This window comes from Moschus berezovskii, chromosome 4 (genome assembly GCF_049115385.1).
Source record: "Moschus berezovskii isolate FMDL1 chromosome 4, NW_MosBer_1.0, whole genome shotgun sequence".
NCBI classification, from domain to species: Eukaryota; Metazoa; Chordata; class Mammalia; order Artiodactyla; family Moschidae; genus Moschus; species Moschus berezovskii.
The window spans coordinates 93,531,933-93,553,600 of record NC_142463.1 but is presented as its reverse complement, the minus strand read 5'-3'; the positions used below and the strand labels follow the sequence as shown (position 1 = coordinate 93,553,600).

The following is a 21,668-nucleotide window of genomic DNA, read 5'->3' as shown; positions in this document are numbered from 1 at the left end:
TGGTTTCTGCCCTCCTTCACCGCAGCCCCCTCATCTAGTCGGTTCCCAGATCCTGCTGATTGCATCTCAGATGTGCCTTGCCTTGCTTCAAGGCCTTTGTAACTCCTGTCCCCAGGCCATGAGAGACACCCCAAACCTGACCAGAGGAGTGAGGAGAAGGGACCCAAGGGGAGAGTACAGGTCAGCTGGACTGGCAAGACGAGTGTTGTCCAGGACAGTCAGGAGGGAGGAGAGGTTATTTCAGGCAGTGGAAAGAGTAGCGTCAAGGTGTGAAGGTGCAGAAGAACCTGGGGTTCAGGAGGGAGAGCTGTAGACAGACAGGATGTTGTAGTAGCCGAAACTGTGGGCTCTCGAACCTGGCTGCCTGGGGTCACATCCCAGCTCTGCCACAGAGTACCTGGAGGAACAGCCTCGAGGTACGTCAGGGTCCCCATGAAGAAAATGCAGATAATCATAGTATCTGTCTCATGAGTCTTCTGTGAAATTTATATGACTCGGCATGTATGAGCACTTAGGACAGAATGGCCCATAATAGGACACCTGGACTGGAATGATTGGCAAGAAAGGCAAGGGCCAGATCATGAAGAAGCCTGAGTGCACTGCATGCTGTGGGTGAGTGATTTTCACTCTGACTCCTAGTCGCTCCAAGGAAGAAGGCTGAGGGGTTGAAGGTAGGAATGCTGGGGAGGGGGGGTGCAGTCGTGTCCGACTCTTCATGACAGTTAACTCTGGGTGTTGCTGTTCAGATGTTAAGTCCTGTCCCACTCTGTGACCCCATGAACTGCAGCATGCCAGGCTACCTGTCCTCCACTGTCTCCCAGCGTTTGCTCAAACTCGTGTCCATCAAGTCAGTGATTTCATCCAACCATCTCATCCTCTACACAACAAACTGTAGATCAGAACAAACTGTGGAAAATTCTTAAAGAGATGGGAACACCAGACCACTTGACCTGCCCCCTGAGAAGTCTATATGCAGGCCAAGAAGCAACGATTAGAACTGGACATGGAACAACAGACTGGTTCCAAATCGAGAAAGGAGATTGTCAAGGCGTATATCATCACCCTGCTTAAACTTATATGCAGAGTACATCATGCGAAATGCCGGGCTGGAGGAAGCACAAGTTGGAATCAAGGTTGCTGGGAGAAATATCAATAACCTCACCCTTATGACACCACCCTTATGGCAGAAGGCAAAGAGGAACTAAAGAGCCTCTTGATGAAAGTGAAAGAGGAGAGTGAAAAAGTTGGCTTAAAACTCAACATTCAGAAAACTAAGATCATGGCATCTGGTCCCATCACTTCATGGCAAATAGATGGGGAAACAATGGAAGCAGTGACAGACTTTACTTTTTTGGCTTCAAAATCACTGCAGATGGTGACTGCAGCCATGAAAGTAAAAGACATTTGCTCCTTGGAAGAAAAGCTATGACCAACCTAGACAGCATATTAAAAAGCAGAGACATTACTTTGCCACAAAAGTCTGTCTAGTCAAAGCTATAGTTTTTCCAGTGGTCATGTATGGATAGAGTTACTATGAAGAAAGCTGAGTGCTGAAAAATCGATGCTTTTGAACTGTGGTGTTGGAGAAGTCTCTTGAGAGTCCCTTGGGCTGCAAGGAGATCCAACCAGTCCATCCTAAAGGAAATCAGTCCTGAATGTTGATTGGAAGGACTGATGCTGAAGCTGAAGCCACTTTGGTCACCTGATGCAAAGAACTGACTCACTGGAAAAGACCCTGATGCTGGGAAAGATTGAAGGCAGGAGAAGGAGACAACAGAGTATGAGATGGTTGGATGGCATCACCAACTCGATGGACATGAGTTTGAGTAAGCTCCGGGAGTTGGTGATAAACAGGGATACCTGGCGTGCTGCAGTCCATAGGGTCACAAAGAGTCGAACACGACTGAGCGACTGAACTGAACTGATCTCATTCTCTATTGTCCCCTTCTCCTGCCCTCAATCTTTCCCAGCATCAGGATCTTTTCCAATGAGTCAACTCTTCATATCAGGTGGTCAAAGTATTGGAGCTTCCGCTTCAGCATCTGTCCTTCCAACAAATATTCAGGGTTGCCTCATTTCTAAGCCACTTTCATCCATTGTGTATATTTCATTTGAAGAAGAGTTTTCCAGATACAAAACTAGTTTGGAATGGGGGGGCCACTGAACAGTTTGGACAGGAGAACCCTCTGATTACAGCGAGGAGGATAGATCCGAGGGGTTGGGAGCTGTGCTTATGCTTAGTTGCTCAGTTGTGTCTGACATTTTGCAACCCTATGGACTGTCGCCTGCCAGGCTCCTCTGTCCATGGGGCTTCTCCAGGCAAGAATACTGGAGTGGGTTGCTATTTCCTCCTCCAGGGGATCTTCCCAACCCAGGGATGGAACCCAGGTCTCCCTCGTTGCAGACGGAGTCTTTACCATGTGAGCCTCCAGGGGATTGGAGGAGGGAGTCAGGAAACTGGGAGGTCCTGGTATGGGTCAGAGCTAATGTAGTACGGAGGGGAGGGGAGGAGCAGGCCTCAGAGTCTGCAGACTTACAGGGCAGAACAGCCTGGCTGGGAAACTGACTGGTTATGGAGACCACAGGAGGGCTGGGAAGCTGGGATCCTATCAGCGTCTCTTCCCCGTGCGTGCGTGCTAAGTCGCTTCAGTCATGTCCGACTCTGTGACCCTATGGACTGTAGCCCGCCAGGCTCCACTGTTCATGAGATTTCCCAGGCAAGAGGACTAGAGTGGGTTGCCAGTTCTTCCTCCAGGGGATCTTCCCGACCTGGGGATCCACTCTTCCCCGGCCACCCATTTTTCCTGCAATTCTGCTGAAGTCCTGCTTTCCACAGGGGAGAAAGTCCAAACACCCCTCAGGGCCTCAGAGACCTGGCCCTGCCTCCCTTCCCCACTGCTCCCCAGCACAGCAACCACCTCTTCCCTCCCCTCATGCCACTCCCTTGGCATCACTTGCTGTCCCCTGGTGGCAACCCACCTCCCCGCTCTCTCGGGTCTGACTGGCCTCCTGACCACTCTGTCTAAACAGCCTCCACCCTGCCCCCACCTTCACCGTCTGTCCCTGCCCAGGTTCATTCAGCGCTCTACAATGCTCTCTTGCTCACTTTAGTTTTGTCTCCCTCCCCCAGAACACAAGCCCCTGGAGGGCTGGGACTCTGTCTCACTACTACTGTCTCCCTGTATCTGGAAACATTTTGTAGGTGGTACCGAATGGATGGCACAGGTGAAGATGGCCTCTGGTGTGGGCGTCTAGGCGGAAGGTGACGCTATGGGCTGAGAGGCAAATAGGGATGGAAGAGCAGGTGTCGAGAGGTCTCGGTCGCCCGCTGAGTCAAGGGCACACTGTGCGGTGTGGGCCCTGAGGCAGACACGCCAGCCTGGCCTGGGCTGTTCTCAGCCTGCCCTGTGGTCCGCATCGCCCTCTGGCCTCGTTGGACCTCCATGCCCCCGCTCTGTGTCTTTATGCACCCGGTAACACCTGCCTGGGAACTGCTTGCTTGCTTCTTCTCCTGTAAGCAAAAGAAAAGATTCACTCACCTTGCTAGAGCCTCCCGAGTGTCACCCTCTCTGGGTGACAAATTCCTGGCAGTTTCTTCTTTCCTCCTGTAGGTCCCTCATCTTCTCCACAGCTCTCTTACAGCAGTAATCAAGCCAGACACTGCTGCTTACCTATGTGCCTTTCTCTCTCCTGCCTTATACCAAGACTGTGAGCTCGCGATAATACTAGTTGTGATGGTCGTAACAAATTATAATAGCAGCTAATGCTTTCTGCGGAGAAGGCAATGGCAAGCCACTCCAGTACTCTTGCCTAGAAAATCCCATGGATGGAGGAGCCTGGTAGGCTGCAGTCCGTGGGGTCGCTAAGGGTCGGACACGACTGAGCGACTTCACTTTCACTTTTCACTTTCACATATTGGAGAAGGAAATGGCAACCCACTCCAGTGTTCTTGCCTGGAGAATCCCAGGGACGGGGGGAGCCTGGTGGGCTTCCGTCTATGGGGTCACACAGAGTAGGACACGACTGAAGCGACTTAGCAGCAGCAGCAGCAATGCTTTCTGAGTGCTTACTGTGTGAAGGCACTATGCTAAGCACTTGGCACAGATTACCTCATTTAATCTTTATTTAACAACCTTAGGAGGTAGGTACTGTTGTTAGCCCCGTTTCACAGATTAGAAAACCAAGACTAGAAAAGAATGAAAGTATGTCACACTCCTCATAAACAGAGCTGGACCCTGGACCCTGAGTTTCCTGACCTCAGGTCCACAGGCTCAACCATTCCTTCATCAGCCAGTATTTCCTGAGCTCTTACTGTGAATCGGGCCCTGGGCTAGACATGGGGGATTGATGAGTAAAACCAACCCGTATACCTGCTCCCACAGAGGCCCCATCTAATGAGAACACTGCATTCATCATAAAATCCCCACAGTTAAATAGAAGCTATGGTCATGGCGTGGGCTCTGAAGAGGTCTAGGGGGCCGTGGGGGTGGATATCAGTCCTGGCGTCCAGCCTCCACATCTGACTCATCTCTACCCCCAATTCCAAGCCCCAGGCCTACACAGAGCGATTGCTCACTGGCTCTTTCTTTACCCGTTGAAGCCAAATTGGCTTCCACCCCATCCTTTCCCTTCCAGCCCCCCAGCCCCAGGGTAACAGCACTTCCTGCCCAGTGCTTCAAAGATCCTTTTACTCTCCTGTGACTTTTCTGAAAGTGTAGCAGATACTTCTCTGCTGATGCTGAGTGATTCAGACAAGCCACTTAATGATTGAGAGACTAGAAGTGTTCTCTAAGAGATGGGGAAGCATCGTTTTTGCTTCACTCAGCCTGGATTCCCCAGACAGACGCAGAGGCATTGACGCCACTCATTGCCTATTTAAGAGGAAGAAGGTCAGCCCTGGAGAATAACAAAACAGGTGAGGGGCAGTGGGAACTGAAGGAATGAAAGCATATGAAATTCAAAACAAAGTTCCTGGATACCTTGAGGTGAGTAAATAGACATCCTTGAAAGTGTGAAAGTGAAAGTGCTGATCACTCAGTCGTGTCCGACTCTTTGCAGCCCCATGGACTGTAGCCCACCAGGCTTCTCTGTCCATGGAATTCTCCACGAAAGAATACTGGAGTGGATTGCCATTCCCTTCTCTAGGTATCTTCCCTACCCAGGGATCAAACCCCGGTCTCCTGTATGGCAGGCAGATTCTTTCCCCTCCGAACCACCAGGGAAGCCCTTAGGCATCCTTGGACCATCTTAATTGGTGATGGCTGATGATGGATTTTTCTAGTTTGAATGCTTGATTTTTATGGCTGGTAGGGACCTTAAGGCTACAGCATCTGGGGTAATGCTCTCATTTTATAGACCAAAGCCCAGAGATGTGAAATGACAGGCCTGAGTACTTAGTGGTGGCAGGATTAAATAAAGTCCCGCTCTTTCCTGGGCAGGCCACAGAGAGGACATTTTTTTTCTACACCTAGGGCTGTGTGAGTGCATCAAGGAGAGAAAAGTGCTTTAATGAGCTGTTGCAGGTGGACTCCTGGGGAACCAGCAAGGGCAACGTGGTGCAGTGGGTGGGCCTTTACAGATCTTACTGCCCAGACGTCTGGGCGCGGCAGCCAGGGGACATTGCTTCTAGTATAGGCAATAATGTAGGTAGACAGGCTTCATGCAATTAAGAACAGGGTTCTCTAAGCGCCAACATCCTGGCTGCAGGCCTGCCCCTCTCCAAGCAGTAGTCAAGACTTTCACCAGCTGCTCCTGGGCTCAGACCCACCCTATCAGCCCCTTGGGTCAGCAGTCCAGAGGGCTAAGTTGGAGTCTGCTTCTTTCTGGACAGCAGTGACCTCTTCTGCACCAGGGAGCTCATTGCCAGTCAGGGGCCTTATGGTGGCCTCTCTTGACAGAAGGTGAAGATGAAAGCAATAATGTGCTGGCTGTTCTGCAGCCCCTGGTCACCCCTAGTTATATTAAAGCCAAAGCCACAAACATCCTCAGTGAGGATAAAAGGCTGGCAAGTGTTCAGGATCTGAGGCTGAAACCTCCTGAGAAAGCAGGTGGTGCCGAGAGGACTCAGCAAGGCTGCCCATGGGGCCAAGCTGGGCCTGGCTTTCCAGAGAAGAAGGTGCCTCCAGGAGATGCTGACTTTCTGTCTGCTTAGCCCCATCTATGTACTCAAAAGTAAACTATTTATTTTCCTTTATCAAGTAACCTGGTCCTCTGCTGTCTACAAGGGCTTCCCAGGTGGCTCTAGTGGTAAAGAAACCCCCTGCCAATGCAAGAGACATAAGAGATGAAGGTTCAATCCCTGGGTAGAGGAGATCCCCTGGAGAAGGGCATGGCACCCCACTCCAGTATTCATGCCTGGAGAATCCCCATGGACAGAGGAGCCTGGCAGGCTACAGTCCGTGGAGTCACAAGAGTCGGACATGACTGAAGCGACTGATCACACACCGCTGTCTACATGTGCAAGGGAATAATATTTGCCTTGACCCACTGAGCCAAGAGTAGCTGTTTTGCCATCAGGCCCAATCACCCACAGCAGAAGGTCCAAGATCGGACTCCGGGCCACCTGGCCCCAGTTTCCTCTCTGCCCCCAAGTCATAGTGGATTCTTGACCCACTCCTTTTGCCTGTTGGGGCCCAAGCGATGGAGGTTGGAGCTCACTGTTGGGTGCAGGAACCAGGAGGCGGGGTGGGGAGTTCCAAATCTGGCTGCGGACTCAGCAGTTGGCTGTGCCCCCAGCGGGCGGCTCTACTGAGGAAGAGACTCTGTGCTGTCCCTGGAGGGAGCCATCTCTGAGGGCGGTCTACAGAGCCCCAGGGGATTCTGCTCACCCTGAGGGCTCTCCCACAGCTCCAGGCAAGTCTCCTAAGCTCACAAACAAACCAGCTTAGACTCCTGCGAAAAGACTGCCTTTGAAGGCTTCACTCTGCATCTGTCAGGTGGCTGAGTGGGAAAACGTGACAACAGCCTCATGCTCACTCCTCTCACAGTAAAGAGTCACACGTGACTGAGTGACTGAGCACACGCTCACAGGGACCCTGGGAACTTCTAGATTGCTTACCAGGGCCCTAACTTGATGGTAACATTGATATGGAGAACTGTTCCTTTTGAGGGTTCTTCTGCCTAAAATGTAACCGTCTGTGTAGCTCCTCTTGGGCTATCAAGCATCTCTGAAGCACAGTAGGTGTAAAGCGAAGGCCCTGCCCCAAAGCGGCCTCTAGTCCCTGGGCGCTACAAGGGGGCTTGGCTGCAGCAAAGCAGGGACTTGTTCACCCCTGTGAGCACCTCAGGGGCAGAAAGTGCAGCAGGGACGTGGGGACACATGCTCACTATGGGCTGGACCCTGGGCAAGGGTCCCTGTGAGGGGCGTGGCCCTGGGCCCTCCAAGATGCATGGGATTGTCATCCAAACACAGACAGGAGGAGGCATGTTGGCCAAAGGGACCAAAGATACACCGGCTGGTTGGAGCAGAGGGTTGGCAAGGAGGGATACAGAAAAATAGGTGAGGTGGTAGGACAGGACTAATCGTTAAGGGTCTGGAATGCAAGCTCGGAGGATGGGTCTTGATTCTGGAAGCCGCACAGGGGGCGCAACCGAGAGCATTCGGGCAGCAGCCCTGGCCTGTAAACGTCTGGCCCCACAGCACTCATTTGACCTCAGCAAGTCACTTAACTTCACCAGTCATTCCCTCCTACATGCAGTGGGGGTACTAAGATCACCCATCCCACAGGGCTGTGGTGAGACTCACGGAGGTAATTCAGCAAAGGACTTGGCACACAGTACGCATGCAATAACCTTGGTTCTTCTTGCTGTTATTGAGGCTGAACGGGTTTCTTGAACACTGGGCAGGATTGCACCTTGGAGGATTATAAGGAAATCAAGGGAGTTGGGGGCCTCCTTGTAGTTCGGTGCCTCCTCTAGAGATGGAACATTCAGCCAGGTGCACTGCTGACCTGACCCCTCCTGCCTGAGGGGACAGTCATGCTTCCCTGTGCCACTTGTCACGGGCCATTTCCTGTTTCTCTCTCCCTGGACTAGGGGACTCCGGAGGGAGACAGGAGATGCACCTGAGCGAGATGGAGATCCTGGCTCCTTTCCCTCTCCTTCCCTCCTTTCCTCCCTCCCTCCCTCCCTTCCCTCCTTTTCCCTCCTCCCCTCCCTTCCCCTGCACCAGGTCTTTCTTAGTTCTGCCATTTGGGATCTTTAGTGGCAGCGTGTGGGATCTAGTTTCCCAACCAGGGCTCAAACCCAGGTTCCCTTCTTTAGGAGCACAGAGTCTTAGCCACTGGACCACTAAGGAAATCCTCTTGGCGCCTTCCATTTAACTGGTTACACCCCTGTAGGCTACATGCGTGTTGAGGGAGACAGCACACTCTCCACAAAACATGGAGCCTCTAACAGGATCTCAGTCAATCCAAATGGAAAGAACAGGCGAAGTTGTGGTCTAAGGTCTAGAGGAGCCAGGGTTACCTTGAGATGTTCCCTAGGTGGGCTGCTATTCTGAGGGTCGGAGTCCAGCTGTGCCTCCCACCAGCTGCACAAGCCTGGTCAGGACATTACAGTTGAGTTTAACCACTGAGTTCTTGTCTGTGAGATGGAGGGAATAATGACAATACCCCCTGCCTTGCAGAGTCACTGTGAGCCTCAAAGGTTGGAATGCCCATCACAGAAGAGCTTCACAGGGCGCCGTTTGTGGGTTCTGGTCTGGGCGCCATGTACTAGGGTGTGTGTGTGGTGGGTAGGGGGGTGGGATAGCTCTGTCTACAGTGCGTCCAGCTCTGCCCCAGCCAGACACCACCCTTCCACCCCTCACCCCCGCCCACAATACCCCCATCCCCTTCTTGTCCATGGAGCTGGGTGGATTCACCTGCTACTCCTGGGATTTGATTTGGGAGTGGGTTGAAAAAGGACAAATTTCAGGCTAGGGAAAGGGTGGGTATAGTGCCACCTAGAGGAGAGCATTGGTCCACGTGCTCTGGAAGGGGTGGGGGAATTATTCTGCAGGAGGGGCCAAGTGTCAGGAGTCTCTCAGAGTCCCCAGCAGAGGGTGGTTCTTTGTGAAGAGAAGAGACAAAAATCTTGGCGCAATCCTTGACTGCTCTGTTTCTCTGAAGTCACCTCCTCCAGGAGGCCTCCCCAGCCAGCCTGAAATCAGAGCCACCCCAAACCCTGACCTCTTCTCCTTCCACCCTGGATCTGGGGGGTTTTAAGGAGGAGACATCTCTATATCCTGGAGCCCCACATCAGCCTCAGAGCCTGAGAGAGGGATTTTGCAGTGATAGCACCCTCCTCTGTCAGCTGGGGAACAGGAAGAGGAGGCAGTCCAGCTGAGTGCTGTTTAATTCAACAGTTGGACATGCTTACCATCTTTGAAGTTTTCCTATTCCCTGTTGCTCAGAAACTTTCTGGGATTCCTGGTCATGATGCTTCTGGGGTCAGGAGAGGCAGCAGGGTATATGCTCCAGGCTGGACAGAGTGGATCCAAGACCTGGCACAGACATGGAATGGCAAGTGTATGTCTTCTTGGTCAGTACCATGTCCTGGGCAGGTCCTGATTCCTTGTGCTTCCACTTGCAAGCCTGAAAGTTGGAGTGCTAGGTGTGTTTCAGCAAAGGCCAGGAAGCTGCCAGGGTTTCCCGGGTGGCGCTAGCAGTAAAGAACCTGCCTGCCAATGCAGGAGACTCAAGAGAGGACGGTTCAATCCCTGGGTCGGGAAGATCCCCTGCAGGAGGGCATGGCAGCCCACCCCAGTATTCTTGCCTGGAGAATTCCATGGACAGAGGAGCCTGATGGCTATGGTCCATGTGGTCACAAAGAACTGGACACAACTGAAGCGACTTAGCACACAAAGAAGCTTTCAAGGCAGAGGGCCTCATGAAGAATCCCTGAGCTGAGAGCTAGAATCAGATATACTGGGAGAGGGGACCCCTGCTGGCCAGAGTGGGTCTTGTACAGGATACTGTTATGACCACAGGCCAGCAGGGTGGGGAGTCAAGGGCTCAAGTGACCGAGAAGGGTAAGCTAGAAAATAGGGTTGTGCCCCCAAGGGCTTGGTGGTCTGGAGGGGCTGCAGCCAAAGGGCACAGGTAGGGCAGGTGAGGCCAAAGCAGGAGGGAGAGGACCGGGACCAGAGTCTGATCAGAGCTGAGAAGGAACGTTGAAGAGGACAGTGTCTGCTGAAGAGCCAATGTCGTCATCACTGCCTTTTATACCCAGTTACTCCCAGGACAGAGGCCAGACCATCCGGCCTTACAGCACTCTGCCTCGGAGAGCTTCTCCTGGGCTCCGATGTGGCTCTGCGACTGCACAGGAGCTGTGTGGCCCTCACCTGCCCTCCTGTCTGCTTCTTTGCAGGAAAGTGTGGATTTGGGCGAGATCATGTTCTCCCTCTGCTACCTGCCCACAGCAGGCAGGCTCACCCTCACCGTGATCAAATGCCGGAACCTCAAGGCAATGGACATCACAGGCTACTCAGGTACCTCTCCCACCCAGGTGCTTGTCACATGGCCTCTCCACAGTCCAGATTTTAGGATATGGAGAGATGTTCAGAGAGAAAGGGGAGGAATTGCCAATATTCTTCGATTGGAGCACAGCCCTGCAGGCAAATGGCCTGGCTTTGAATACCAGTTTTGCCATTTCCTTGCGGTGTCATGTTTTGGTTTCCTGATCTGAACAGAACAAGAAAACCTTACACAGGTTGCTTTAAGGATAAACAAGTTAATTCATGTAAATGCTTAGAAATAAGCCAGACACCTAATAAGCTGTCAGCTGTTGTTGTTCAGTCGCTCAGTCGTGTCCAGCTCTGCGACTGAGCAGTCAGTAGATATTAGCTGTTACAATCATTCTTTCTCTTGGAGGATGGAGAGGATAAGAAGCAAATAAATGGGAGGAAAAAATAAGGAGGAAAAATCTTTCTAGTTGGTGTGAGGCCTCAGGACTTCCAAGGGTTATGTCAGGTTTGAGTGTCCTAAGTGTTTGTTGATCCACGAAGCCCTGCAGCAGCCCTGTAGTGAGTCAGAGGAATAGAATCACTGAAAAGCAAAGTGTATTTGTATTTGAGGTTTTCCTGCAGGGCTCTGGGCCTCTGTCTCAGCACCAGGAGAGCCACTAGGTACCACAGGAGAGACAAGTGCTGTTCTAGCAACTGAGGAGATGCTTGTTTGGAGGCTGCCTCAGAGCCTGCAGGCTGGACACAGTGTCAGAGGTTTGATCCTTTCCCACAATTCTGCAAGTTGTTGTTATTATGCAGGATTTTGGGTTGTAATTTAACAGCAGAGTCTCAGGAACCTTCTGCCCTGAGTTGACTCAAATTAGCCCAAGAAGTGAAAGAGGGTGGAGCGTTCCAAGGAGCAGGCACGTAGAATAAGTAGCCTGAGCCACGCTCAGATGCAGATGCTTGGTTTGTTTCCCTAAAACTCCCTCCTAAGAGGCTCTCCTCCAGATTCTGATTACAACATAAATCCACTCCAGAGGTGCCTCTGAACTTGGCTGAGAGTGTGTGGAAGATTTTCCCTTTCATTCTTTATTTCCTTAGTATAATCACAGTTGCAAAGAGGTGATGATCCAGATGAACACACCTGGGCCCAGACCCAACCTGGTGCAGTTGGAAGAAGACGAGATATTAGGCTTTGGAAAATGAGGTTTCAGGAAAGGGTGGTCAAGAAATGCTGAAGTCAGGTGTATTTGTGTCGGCTTTGAATGCCTCTGCTCCCAGAGCTCCCCCCTACTGCCACCCCCGCGTCTCTGTGCATCACTCACGCCTTCCAGGCTGAAAGCTGCCCCTGAAAGCGCCTGCCCTGATGCTTTTCCTTCCACAGACACTACCACCACACATCAGAACATGGTGGGGAGCTTAAAGAACCTCTTCCCACATGTACAAGGCTCTTGGGCATCAGCAAGCTGCCTTCCTCCAAAAATGCAACCAATGTAGATTTCATTTTAATAAAATAAGTGTATGCAGGGACAGAAATTCACTGAGGCCTCTCAAAACTGCTGAAGGAAATAGGATTTAGCTGCCCAAGTCCCCACGCTGTCTTCTCTGGTGTAATTAAGTTGATGAGCTAGAGAGAGAGGGCTTATAGCGAGGCCACCAAGATAATCATGTGGGTTGTTGCACATCAGAGGGTTGGGGGTGAGAGATTTTTCTCATGCTAAGTTCCAACCTCTCTCACGATTGCCTCTCTCTTCTACCTGGGTTTGGAATTGGTTATTTTGTTTGTTTTCATTTGGAATCTGGTATTACATCCCAGCTTGGTTCTGACGATGCAAGGGTCTTCGTTTTGCTAGCAATTTCCATCTTGTTCACTGATGTAAGCGAGTGTCTGGGACAGTTCATGGAACATTATAAGCGTTAAATAAGGATGTATTGAATGATGAATGAATGGGTAACGTTGTCAAAGGGTGATGCACCTGGGACATTCACGCCAGGGGTCTCTCAAACTCGATCTCCTGTTTTGGAGGATAAGTTTGAGTTTGCCCTCAGCCCAGATTGCTTTGCTGTTGGACTAAACTCAGGGGTGCATGGAGCTCATTAATTGCCTGTTCTTGATTTATATGACATTGACCTCTAAAACCAAGGATCTTTCTGTTCTCCTTGATCTAAACTAGTCATGAATCAATCCCCTAAGCCTATCCACTGGAACCATGACCATAAAAAACAATACAAAATAATCATAAGGATCAGTATCCCCAAAAAGGATGGTGAGTGAGTACACCCACCCATCTCTGCCACATCTAGTCAGTACTACTTTGAATCTAGTGGTTACAAATGTAAACTTTGGAGCCAGACCTAAATTGAAATCTTAGGCAAGTTTCTTAATCTCTTAAATATCAAATTCTCTATCTATAAAAGGGGGATAATCATAAATATTTTATAGGATTGACATTTTAAATGACATGATATACATAAATCTCTCAGCACAATGCATGGCATATACTAAATACCGAATTATGGTGGCCCTCATGACAAGGAGGCTGAAACACACTGCTGGTCTTCTTGCCCCTCCCTCAGCTGCATCCTAGCTTATTGGAGAGGAAAGAACCTCAAGGTCATTTGGAGCCAGCTTTCCACTAGAAGCTCAAGCTTCTGCCCCAGTGCAAACCACCCTGGGAACCGTCCTATCTCTGTTTAGCTTCTTGGACGATAGTGAGATTATGTGTTCCTTCAAGGGAAATACCCACGGAATTTTATAAATTAGATATGCCTCATAGGAGTGAATAGAGGTGGGGAAGGAAGCTGAGAACCTCCCAGTTAGTCATCAGGCATGTGCCTCGTGGCCCAGGGGACAGGATTCTATCTCTGGGTTGGGAAGATCCCCTGGAGAAGGAAATGGCAACTCGCTCCAGGATTCTTGCCTGGAGAATCCCGTGGACAGAGGAGCCTGGCAGACTAAAGTCCATAGCGGTCGCAAGAGTAGGACACAACTGAAGTGACTTGGCAGCACCAGGGGAGGTGGCTTTGTCAAACATTTCTAAGTCTGGCCACCTGGGCGTTTGCTCTGCTGTGGGAGTGTATGGACATAGGCATGGGAGGGGATGAGCGGTCCTTGGCAGCCTCAAGTCTGAAGACACTCTCCAAGGCCACGCTCACACTTGAGGAGCGTAGAGGTTGCCATGTCAACAGCAGGTCTTGGAAGTAACTTTCCCACTTGTCTGCTTGGGCCTGAACACTGTCCAGGGCATATCCATAGAGAACAGAGCCTGAGGACACTAGAAAGCTGTCTCACGGCAGTTCTAGGAACTCCTCCTTCCCTTTTACTGAACATCTTCCTAAGAGAAACCTTGCCAATGGATCGTCAGACACAGCAGGGTGGTTAAACACCTGGTGATCTCCCCAGGTCCCCCATAAACCCGAGCACCCCCATGGCTAGGGCACAGCTGCTGTCATCATGTTGGTTAGTCAGCAGCGTGCCTGGGCGACTATGGAACTGCCTTTTAGGCTTGAGTTTCTGATCAGGTGTGGAGGTTCTCTGTAGCTTCCCCAAAGCTGGGCACCTCTTCCACCACCTGAACGATTCCCCAGGGAGCGTAAGGTCCTCATGGGTACTTGGGTGCCCAGGAGTTAGAGTCACTTGCCTGTGAATGAGGAGCCAGGGAGCAGGCTGCTGGGCCTGCACCTCCTGACAGAGTCGCATGAGCCCTGGCTTCTGGGCAAGAAGTTGTCTCAGCACATCAGTGTCTCAAAAGCTGTTATTACCTGTGAGTTGCCCTCCTGTGTCTTGAGCTGTGCAGCATAAATAACAATTATGATGGTGACCGAGACACCTGCAGGGTGAGATACAATAGGTGTCACTTCACTTGGATGAGCAGAAAATTTCAGGGTAGGAAGCTGACCGTGAAATACCCATTCAGAAAACTAAAGAAGAGACAAGGATGGGCGGTGCATGGGAGGTCAGTAAAAAGACATCTCTTTGAGGGCTGGAGAGATTTCAAGATCACACTGAGAAAGGAAATGGCAGCCAGCCACCCCGAGTCCCAGAAGGCTGAGGCACTCAGTCCCCCGGTCATGGCTCCCTCCTCCTCCACTGCCAAGAGTGGGCAGGAAATAGTTTCCAGGGAGGCCAAGAGCAGGGTCACTCCTCCTCTCCCTGATGCCAGGTAGAAACGAGCTTGAAGGAGCAATGAGACCCATAATCCTGTTGTCAGGTTGGGAGGACCCCACAAGCATTGTAACTGTCAATGTTCATTTATTCTGTCTTGTGACTACTCCTTGGGTGCCATCAATTCTATTTTTACCCATCTTATCCTCTGGTTACTAATGCTGACAAGAACCCCTTAGAGAAAAGCCTCCAAGTAGGTAAAAGGAGGAGAGTGCCTTTGTTCAGCTTCAGCACCCTTTGGAGCCAGCCAGCCACCATGGAGCTGAGATTTAGGGTCATGAACTGAATACCCATGCGCAGGTTTCCTGTCTGATTTGGAGCCAGCTTCCCCATTAGCGAAAGTCCATTAAACACTCTCCTAGAAAGCCTGAGGTCGCTAAAGACTCTGTGTTTATGAAGCACAGAGCATCCATGGAGACAGGTGTGCGACATAAATACAAGGTGGTTTAATTATTTTAACATCCCACTGATACCATCTGAGAACAACAGTAGGTCTGGGGCTTCCATCCCTCTGCCACACATGGTGCTTGAGGACATCTGCTTAACACGCTCCCTTCCCTTCCCGCTGCCCCCACGGGCACAGATCCATATGTCAAAGTGTCCCTGCTCTGTGACGGGCGGAGACTGAAGAAAAAGAAAACCACCATAAAGAAGAACACCCTCAACCCCGTCTACAATGAGGCCATCATCTTTGACATTCCCCCGGAGAACATGGACCAAGTCAGCCTGCTCATCTCCGTTATGGATTATGATCGGTAGGTAAGGTCCCAGGGGGCCATGATTCCCTGCCCCTCACTCCCACCCCAATACAACGCAGGGCTCTTTGACCTTGGACCTTGTGGTTCATGTGACTCAGGCACTCAATGGCCTCAAATCTGGCTCCACCCAGGAAGGTACAAGAGTTTGAGGAAGAGCATGGATTTCCAAAGAAGCTCAAGCTTCACTTCCCAGCGTGTTCATTGCCATCAGGGGCTTCCCCACCCATCAATTTCCCTGAATTCACTCCTGCCTATTCCCGTTCCTCCTTCTGGCATCTGTCCTTGAGAACCCCTCCCTCTCCTCTGCATTCCCACTGCTGCTTCCACTCCCGCTTGGGGATGGCTGTGCAGCCTCCGAACGGACCCCTGCCGTCATCACTCCCTGCCTCAACGCAGCCACACCTTCCTGAAAGATCACTTTGTTCTTGGGCCTGCCCTTCTCAAGAACTATCAATGGCTCCTGTTGTCCAAGCTCTTCCCCTGAACTCTTAAGACCTTCCAGATCTAGACCCAGGGTATCCATCCAACTTGACTTCACTCACCTTGTATGAGTTTTTTCTCTTCCACTTTTCAAATCCTGCTCGCCTGTCAAGGCTGACTCAAACAGATTCTCCAACTATTCCAACCACTGTGCCTCCTTCTCTCCAGTTGTCATTTTTGCTTGAAGGAGGGGAAAAAAAAAACAAAACATGCAGTAAAGCCTCAATCCAGGATCTTTAGCACAAGCTCTCAAGGCATAGTAGGTGCTTGGTGAATAAATGTGAGTGATGACTGATGCTCTTGCTGAGTGAATAAATCAAATCATAGCTGCTGGGTATGGAGAAATGGTACTCAGAGCAGGTTGATTTATTTCCAAATAGCGCTGATGTCTCAAGCACTCGCTGAGTCAAATAAAAGAAGAGACTTAAACGCCCACTCCCCAAAGTCAAGCCATCTGCCCACCATTCCTGAGATTTCAAACAAGGTTAGAATTTTTTGCTCATCTGTCTGTGTCCAAAGTCCATCCAAGGAGGCCAGGGAATGTCTTACTGCAGCTGGCACCCTGAGGCCCTGCCAAGCATCTGTTTAAAGAGCTCAGCACTCTGAATTAGGCCAGCAGGGTTGAGGCCCAGACTGCAGGACCTCCCTTTCTGAGAGCATGTCTGGTCACTGATGCCAGGCCCTCTGTTTCTCCCTTAGAGTGGGTCACAACGAGATCATTGGAGTCTGTCGTGTGGGGATCAACGCTGAAGGCCTGGGAAGGGACCACTGGAACGAGATGCTGGCGTACCCACGGAAGCCCATCGCACACTGGCACTCCTTGGTGGAGGTAAAGAAATCCTTCAAAGAGGTGGGTGAGGTCGCGCTTGGCCCTTGGCATGTTTGCTGCATGGCAGCGCGGGCTAGAGAATGGCAGTCGGCTGCTGTGAGACCTCGCCTTTGTGGGTCCTTGGTGGGGGTGGAGGTGGCTGGGTGTGGGGGGCACATGCTTTTCACCCAGGGTGTAACAGGCTGGAAGGAAATGGAGGAAGACGGTGGGAACCTACTTGACAAGAAGGCTTTGATGTGGAGTATATTGAAAGTGACCCTGAGTTCTAAACGGAAAATAAAAACTTGGAGGAAGCCTGGCTAGCTGCTCACCATGCCAGGCCAGGCTAGTCTGCTTTCACAGAGCCCCTGAGCCAAGTCAGCCCTTTCGGAGAGAGCCCCAAGAGGATGAGATCAGAACCTGGCAGGAAATCCCACCCCTGTCCAAGCAGTAAGTTCCCTGAGGCTCTAGCCAGGCCATCCTGTGGCGGTTTTCACTGTGTGGATGGAGCTGGCCAGAGAGAGGATTCTGCTCTCATGAATGTGGGTTCTCCCCTCTGCTGGAGAAGAGAGTGTGGCTTCAAGGACCCACTTTCCAGCCAGGTCCTAACAGAGATGTAATGGACACAGCACTGCCTGGAAGTCCCGAAACGGGCTCCAGGCCTGGCCCTTTTCCACTTGCTGCATAATCCTGAGCTAGTTGTTTCTTTCTTGACTGCAAAGAAAATGTTCCTTCCAGTGACACCTACAATCTGCCTCACCTCCACAAAAGTCCACCAGTTTAAGATCCTGCCATTTATCACCTCAATGGTCCCTTGGCCTGTTTTTTTCTTAAATGGGTTGGGACAGGGTTAGGGTGGTTGAAGCCTAAGGGCAGGAGTTTAAAACTTTGAGGAAAGTTTTAAATCTCATTTTCAGTCTTTCAGAATCCAGTCCATAGCCTAGAAAGCAAGGTGATCATTCACCCATTTTATTAGCAATAGGTTTCAAGCCAGGAAGTCTCAAGAGCTGTATAAAAATTGGAAAATCTACTAATAAAAAAATAAACCACATGGCCCCTCAGCTTAAAAGCAGAGTCTCCTTAAAAACAGAATAACTCCTTCCCCATGTTCTGTGACACAGAAAAGGTGTGGGCAGAAAACGCAGAGGAGCTACCATCTCCCTTTCTTGCTCAGGGTGGTCAAGCCTGTTTCCAGCAGCATTTGTTGTTGTTCAGTTGCCAAGTCATGTCCAACTCTTTTCGACCCCATGGACTGCAGGCCTACCTGTCCCTCACCGTCTCTCAGAGATTGCCTAAATTCATGTCCATTGAATCGGTAATACCATCCAACCATCTCATCCTCTGTCACCCCTTCCCCTCCTGCCCTCAATCTTTCTCTGCATCAGGGTCTTTTCCAATGAGTCGGCTCTTTGCATTAGGTGGCCAAAGTATTGGAGCATCAGTCCTTCCAATGAATATTCAGGGTTGATTTCCTTTAGGATTGACTGGTTTGATCTCATTGCTGTCCAAGGGACTCTCAAGAGTCTTCTCCAGCACCACAATTCAAAAGCATCCATTCTTCGGTGCTCCAGCAGCATGAAACCTCACATTTCCATCTCCTGGTTACCTGGATTTTACCACAGCTCTGGAACTTTATTGAGGGAGGCCAACTCTTGGGCCCTCCTGCTTTCCCAGAAGGCCCTCTCTGCAAAGTGTGGGTAAGGTACCCACAATCAGCCTCCACCTACACATGAGCCTCCAGTGGGAAGCCAGTACCTCACTGACTGCAGTGCTTATTCAATCTAGGGATGGGGCATGGCAACTGTCCTCCCCCTTTAAAATCCTTTGAGGATATTTAATGATAGAATAGGTACACTAAAATGTTCAGGAAGGCACAGAGGCAGGGGTAAGGAGTGGGAGCTGAGAGGTCTCAGGCACCTCACTGCCCCACCTGGCCTTCAGTGTCCTAGTTGGTAAAATGAAGGGGTGAGCTTTTCCCATCTCAGCTTTTCTAAGAAACTCTGACCTAAAATGACTGGGCGAAGAGTGAGCCCACATCTTGTGTCACCTTTCTGCCCTTGAAGATGCAATAACCCGTTGCTGTTACTGGGTTAGTCTGTCCACATGAACTGGAGTAACCAGTCAGAGGTGGCTAGAGTCGGAAGAGGGGTGCGGGGTAGTACAGTGGGGCTGGGACTCAGCCCCAGAATCATTTTCCATAATGAATACAACCTAATTAAGCCAAATAATTGATTCCAAGTCCTGTTTCTTTGAGAACTCTGACTCCCTGGTCCAGACTACAAAAGAAAGATAAAGTAGAACCAAGCCCTTGAAAATGAATATTTGATGAGACAGTAAAGGGAAAGCAACAGTATATGGAAAACGAGAAAAGAATAAATTGATTCATATCCTTTGGGTTTACTTTTTTATTGACCTCACACACCAGGTTCCTGCGACTGCCCCTCCCCAACTCCCCAGCCTTCCGTTTTCTGCTCAGCTGATCATGTCTCTGTACGAAGAAGCTGAGAATGGCATTCATCTTGGCAACTTAGGATTTCTTCAGTACAAATTTATAAAAATGCATGCCTATGCTTTTAGTACCCACAGTTGAAGTCCCTTTATAAAGATGCATCTAAAACCCATCAGGATAATATAAAGTAAGCCTTTTTTGTGTTCATGTGATGCGTTGCACTTGAATATTTATCATCTCAATCATCCTTAGAGTTTACATCCTGTCTACTTTTTGGTCCTGTTCTGGACATTGAGCAAGAACCTGGCTTCTGGAACTTGTTTCTCCCGTTTGTATAATACATTAAAAAAAAAACACAAAACTTATTCTCCCACCCCTGGGAAGATGAATGGCATCATATCTAGAAAGCACTGTATTTATATTGCACCATTCTTAGAGGGGTTTCAAGCTCTGTGATCATTACTTTTTTATTAACGAGAACAGAGGGCACCATACTTACTTGTTTGGGGTTTTAAAATCAGGTTGAGGGAACAAATTAACTGAAAAGGTATTTTTCCCTGCTGGGATTTTTTTTCATAAATAAAAATTGATTAAGCTGCAGCGAACAACCTTTCCCCTGCAGTGACTGTGGCCGCTCGCCTCTCAGCACTCCTGCCCAATGCTGCGTGTCATCGCTGTCACCACATACAGAGCCCAGGTTGGCCAGCCATCTTCTCCAAGGTGTTTTACTGTGAAGGGACAAATCCAAACCGCCTGCCAGGGATGGGACCTATCTGTTGGAACCTGACCCGTTTCAGAACAATAAAAGATCTCACTGGACCGCAGCCACCCTGGACTAATCACCTTCCTTGGTGTGCTGGGGACCAGTTCTCTGCTATTTCAGAGCCGCCACAATAAACCTGCCAGGAATCATTCACCTTCCCATTGTCCGTGAACCCCATCTCCTCTCTGTTTATCTTCATAGAAAAATCAGAGGCTGGCAGGGGAGCCAGTGTGCCTTCTTCATTTGTTCTGGATAAACAGTTATGCTCTGTGTGACTTCTCTTTGAGCTATTATGTAAAGGGAAAAAGAAATACTCTATGTGGCCATTTCATTTTTTCTCCTGTGGACTGGCCTATCCATCAGGTTGTTTAAGTGGCATGCTTACCCAGGGGAGAAGCCAGTAATTGCAGTGTACCTTTCACTGACGTTAAAAGTGACGTTAAAGGTTGTAACAGAAAAACATAGAACTTCTAAAATGAAGGTCTATTCAATGAAAGCATTGTTAACCGTCTTTTGGCACCTTCTGGTTAAGAACTCGTGAGTCAGAAGTCACAGTGGGCTCAACAACCAGGCATTTATTTATCTAAAATATTTCACCAGGGAAACCCTCGGTTGTGATTTCATTCACGTGGATGCTGCAAGCAGAGAGACTGCCACCTGGAGTTAGGAGTAAGTACCTGGTGTGGACCCAAAGAGGTTAGGTTTCTTATTCCATCATGTGTCTCCTTCTCCTGGTGTGTCCAGGTGGGAAGGTGGCTGCAGGATGGAGTGGAGGGAACACTGAGTGTGGAGTTAGTAAACCTGATTTCAGATCCTAGTTCTGCTCCTAACTGGCTGTGTTGGCTTCCTCTGCATCTTTGTTTTCTTGTTTGCAAGAACGAAAGAGTTAGCCAGGGCGATCTCCCAGCCGGTCTCTAGGTCCCACATGCTAAGATAGCTCAGGCTCAGGTCACATAATGGTGGTCGTCAATACCTCTGGACCAGCCTTTTTTGGTTAGTTGTAAAGATCTGCAGGTTGGCCTGTCCGGGGGTACAAATGGACCATGAAGAACTGAGCCTGGGGACTGAAAGAGAGGATTTCCTTCAATCTGGGAACATGAAAGTGATCAATAGGCCTGGGTCTCAACTCCGTGTTGTGGGCTCCCACGGGAGATGCTGCCTGGGATGTCTGATTCTGAAGTGGCTCAGCTCTGTCTAGAAAGGCTGTGTTGTGAGGTGGGGGTTGGAGGCGGGACCTTGTCCTTCCCCATTCCACCCCTACACACTGCGCAAAGGCATAGTCCGCTTCTCCTCAGCCCCGTCACTCCACATGAGACCCAGAAAGCCCGAGAGAAGCAGGAGGGGCTGAGCTTCAGGTTCAGAAAGGCCATCTCAGGACTTCCCTGGTGGTCCAGTGCTTAAGACTCCGATCTTCCACTGCAAGGGCCACGGGTTCGATCCCCAGTCGGGGAACTAAGATCTTGCATGCCACATGGTACAGCTGGAAAGAAAAGAAAGACAGAAACGCCATCTCACCCACCTGCCTAACTTCCCTCCCTGGAGCCTTGGCCTGTGTTTCCTCTGCTCCCAGAAAGGATGGAGTATGCAGTGGACACTGACTCACTTTGAAGTTACACAGCAGGTCTAGAATATTCACAGGGTTAGATCCTCGCCCAGAAAGCATTGCTCCAGCTCTGCCTGGCTTTGAAGTGTAAAGAAGGGCTCAGTGACCAATGCGGGTCATCCACTCTCAGTCCTCTCTTCCCTCCACTACGCCTCATTGTATCACCGTCTTCACAGAGGGCCGAGAATTGGGCTGAGGGGTGGCAGCCTGTGA

The 21,668-nt window shown here is 50.3% G+C and overlaps 1 protein-coding gene across 5 annotated transcripts in view; it reads left to right on the top strand.

Annotated features, from left to right (window-relative positions):
• SYT6 (synaptotagmin 6) overlaps window positions 1–21,668 on the top strand; it is a 65,612-nt gene that overhangs the window by 43,037 nt on the left and 907 nt on the right. For 2 of the 5 annotated variants that reach the window (XM_055402917.2, XM_088834886.1), the window contains exons 4-6: window positions 10,351–10,471; window positions 15,178–15,349; window positions 16,532–16,682. In XM_055402917.2, the coding sequence (XP_055258892.1) occupies window positions 10,351–10,471; window positions 15,178–15,349; window positions 16,532–16,682 (444 nt within the window). Of the gene's footprint in view, window positions 1–10,350; window positions 10,472–15,177; window positions 15,350–16,531; window positions 16,683–20,452; window positions 20,471–21,668 lie in introns of those variants that run through there. The other 3 variants (XM_088834888.1, XM_088834887.1, XM_088834889.1) reach the window with 3 other exon arrangements.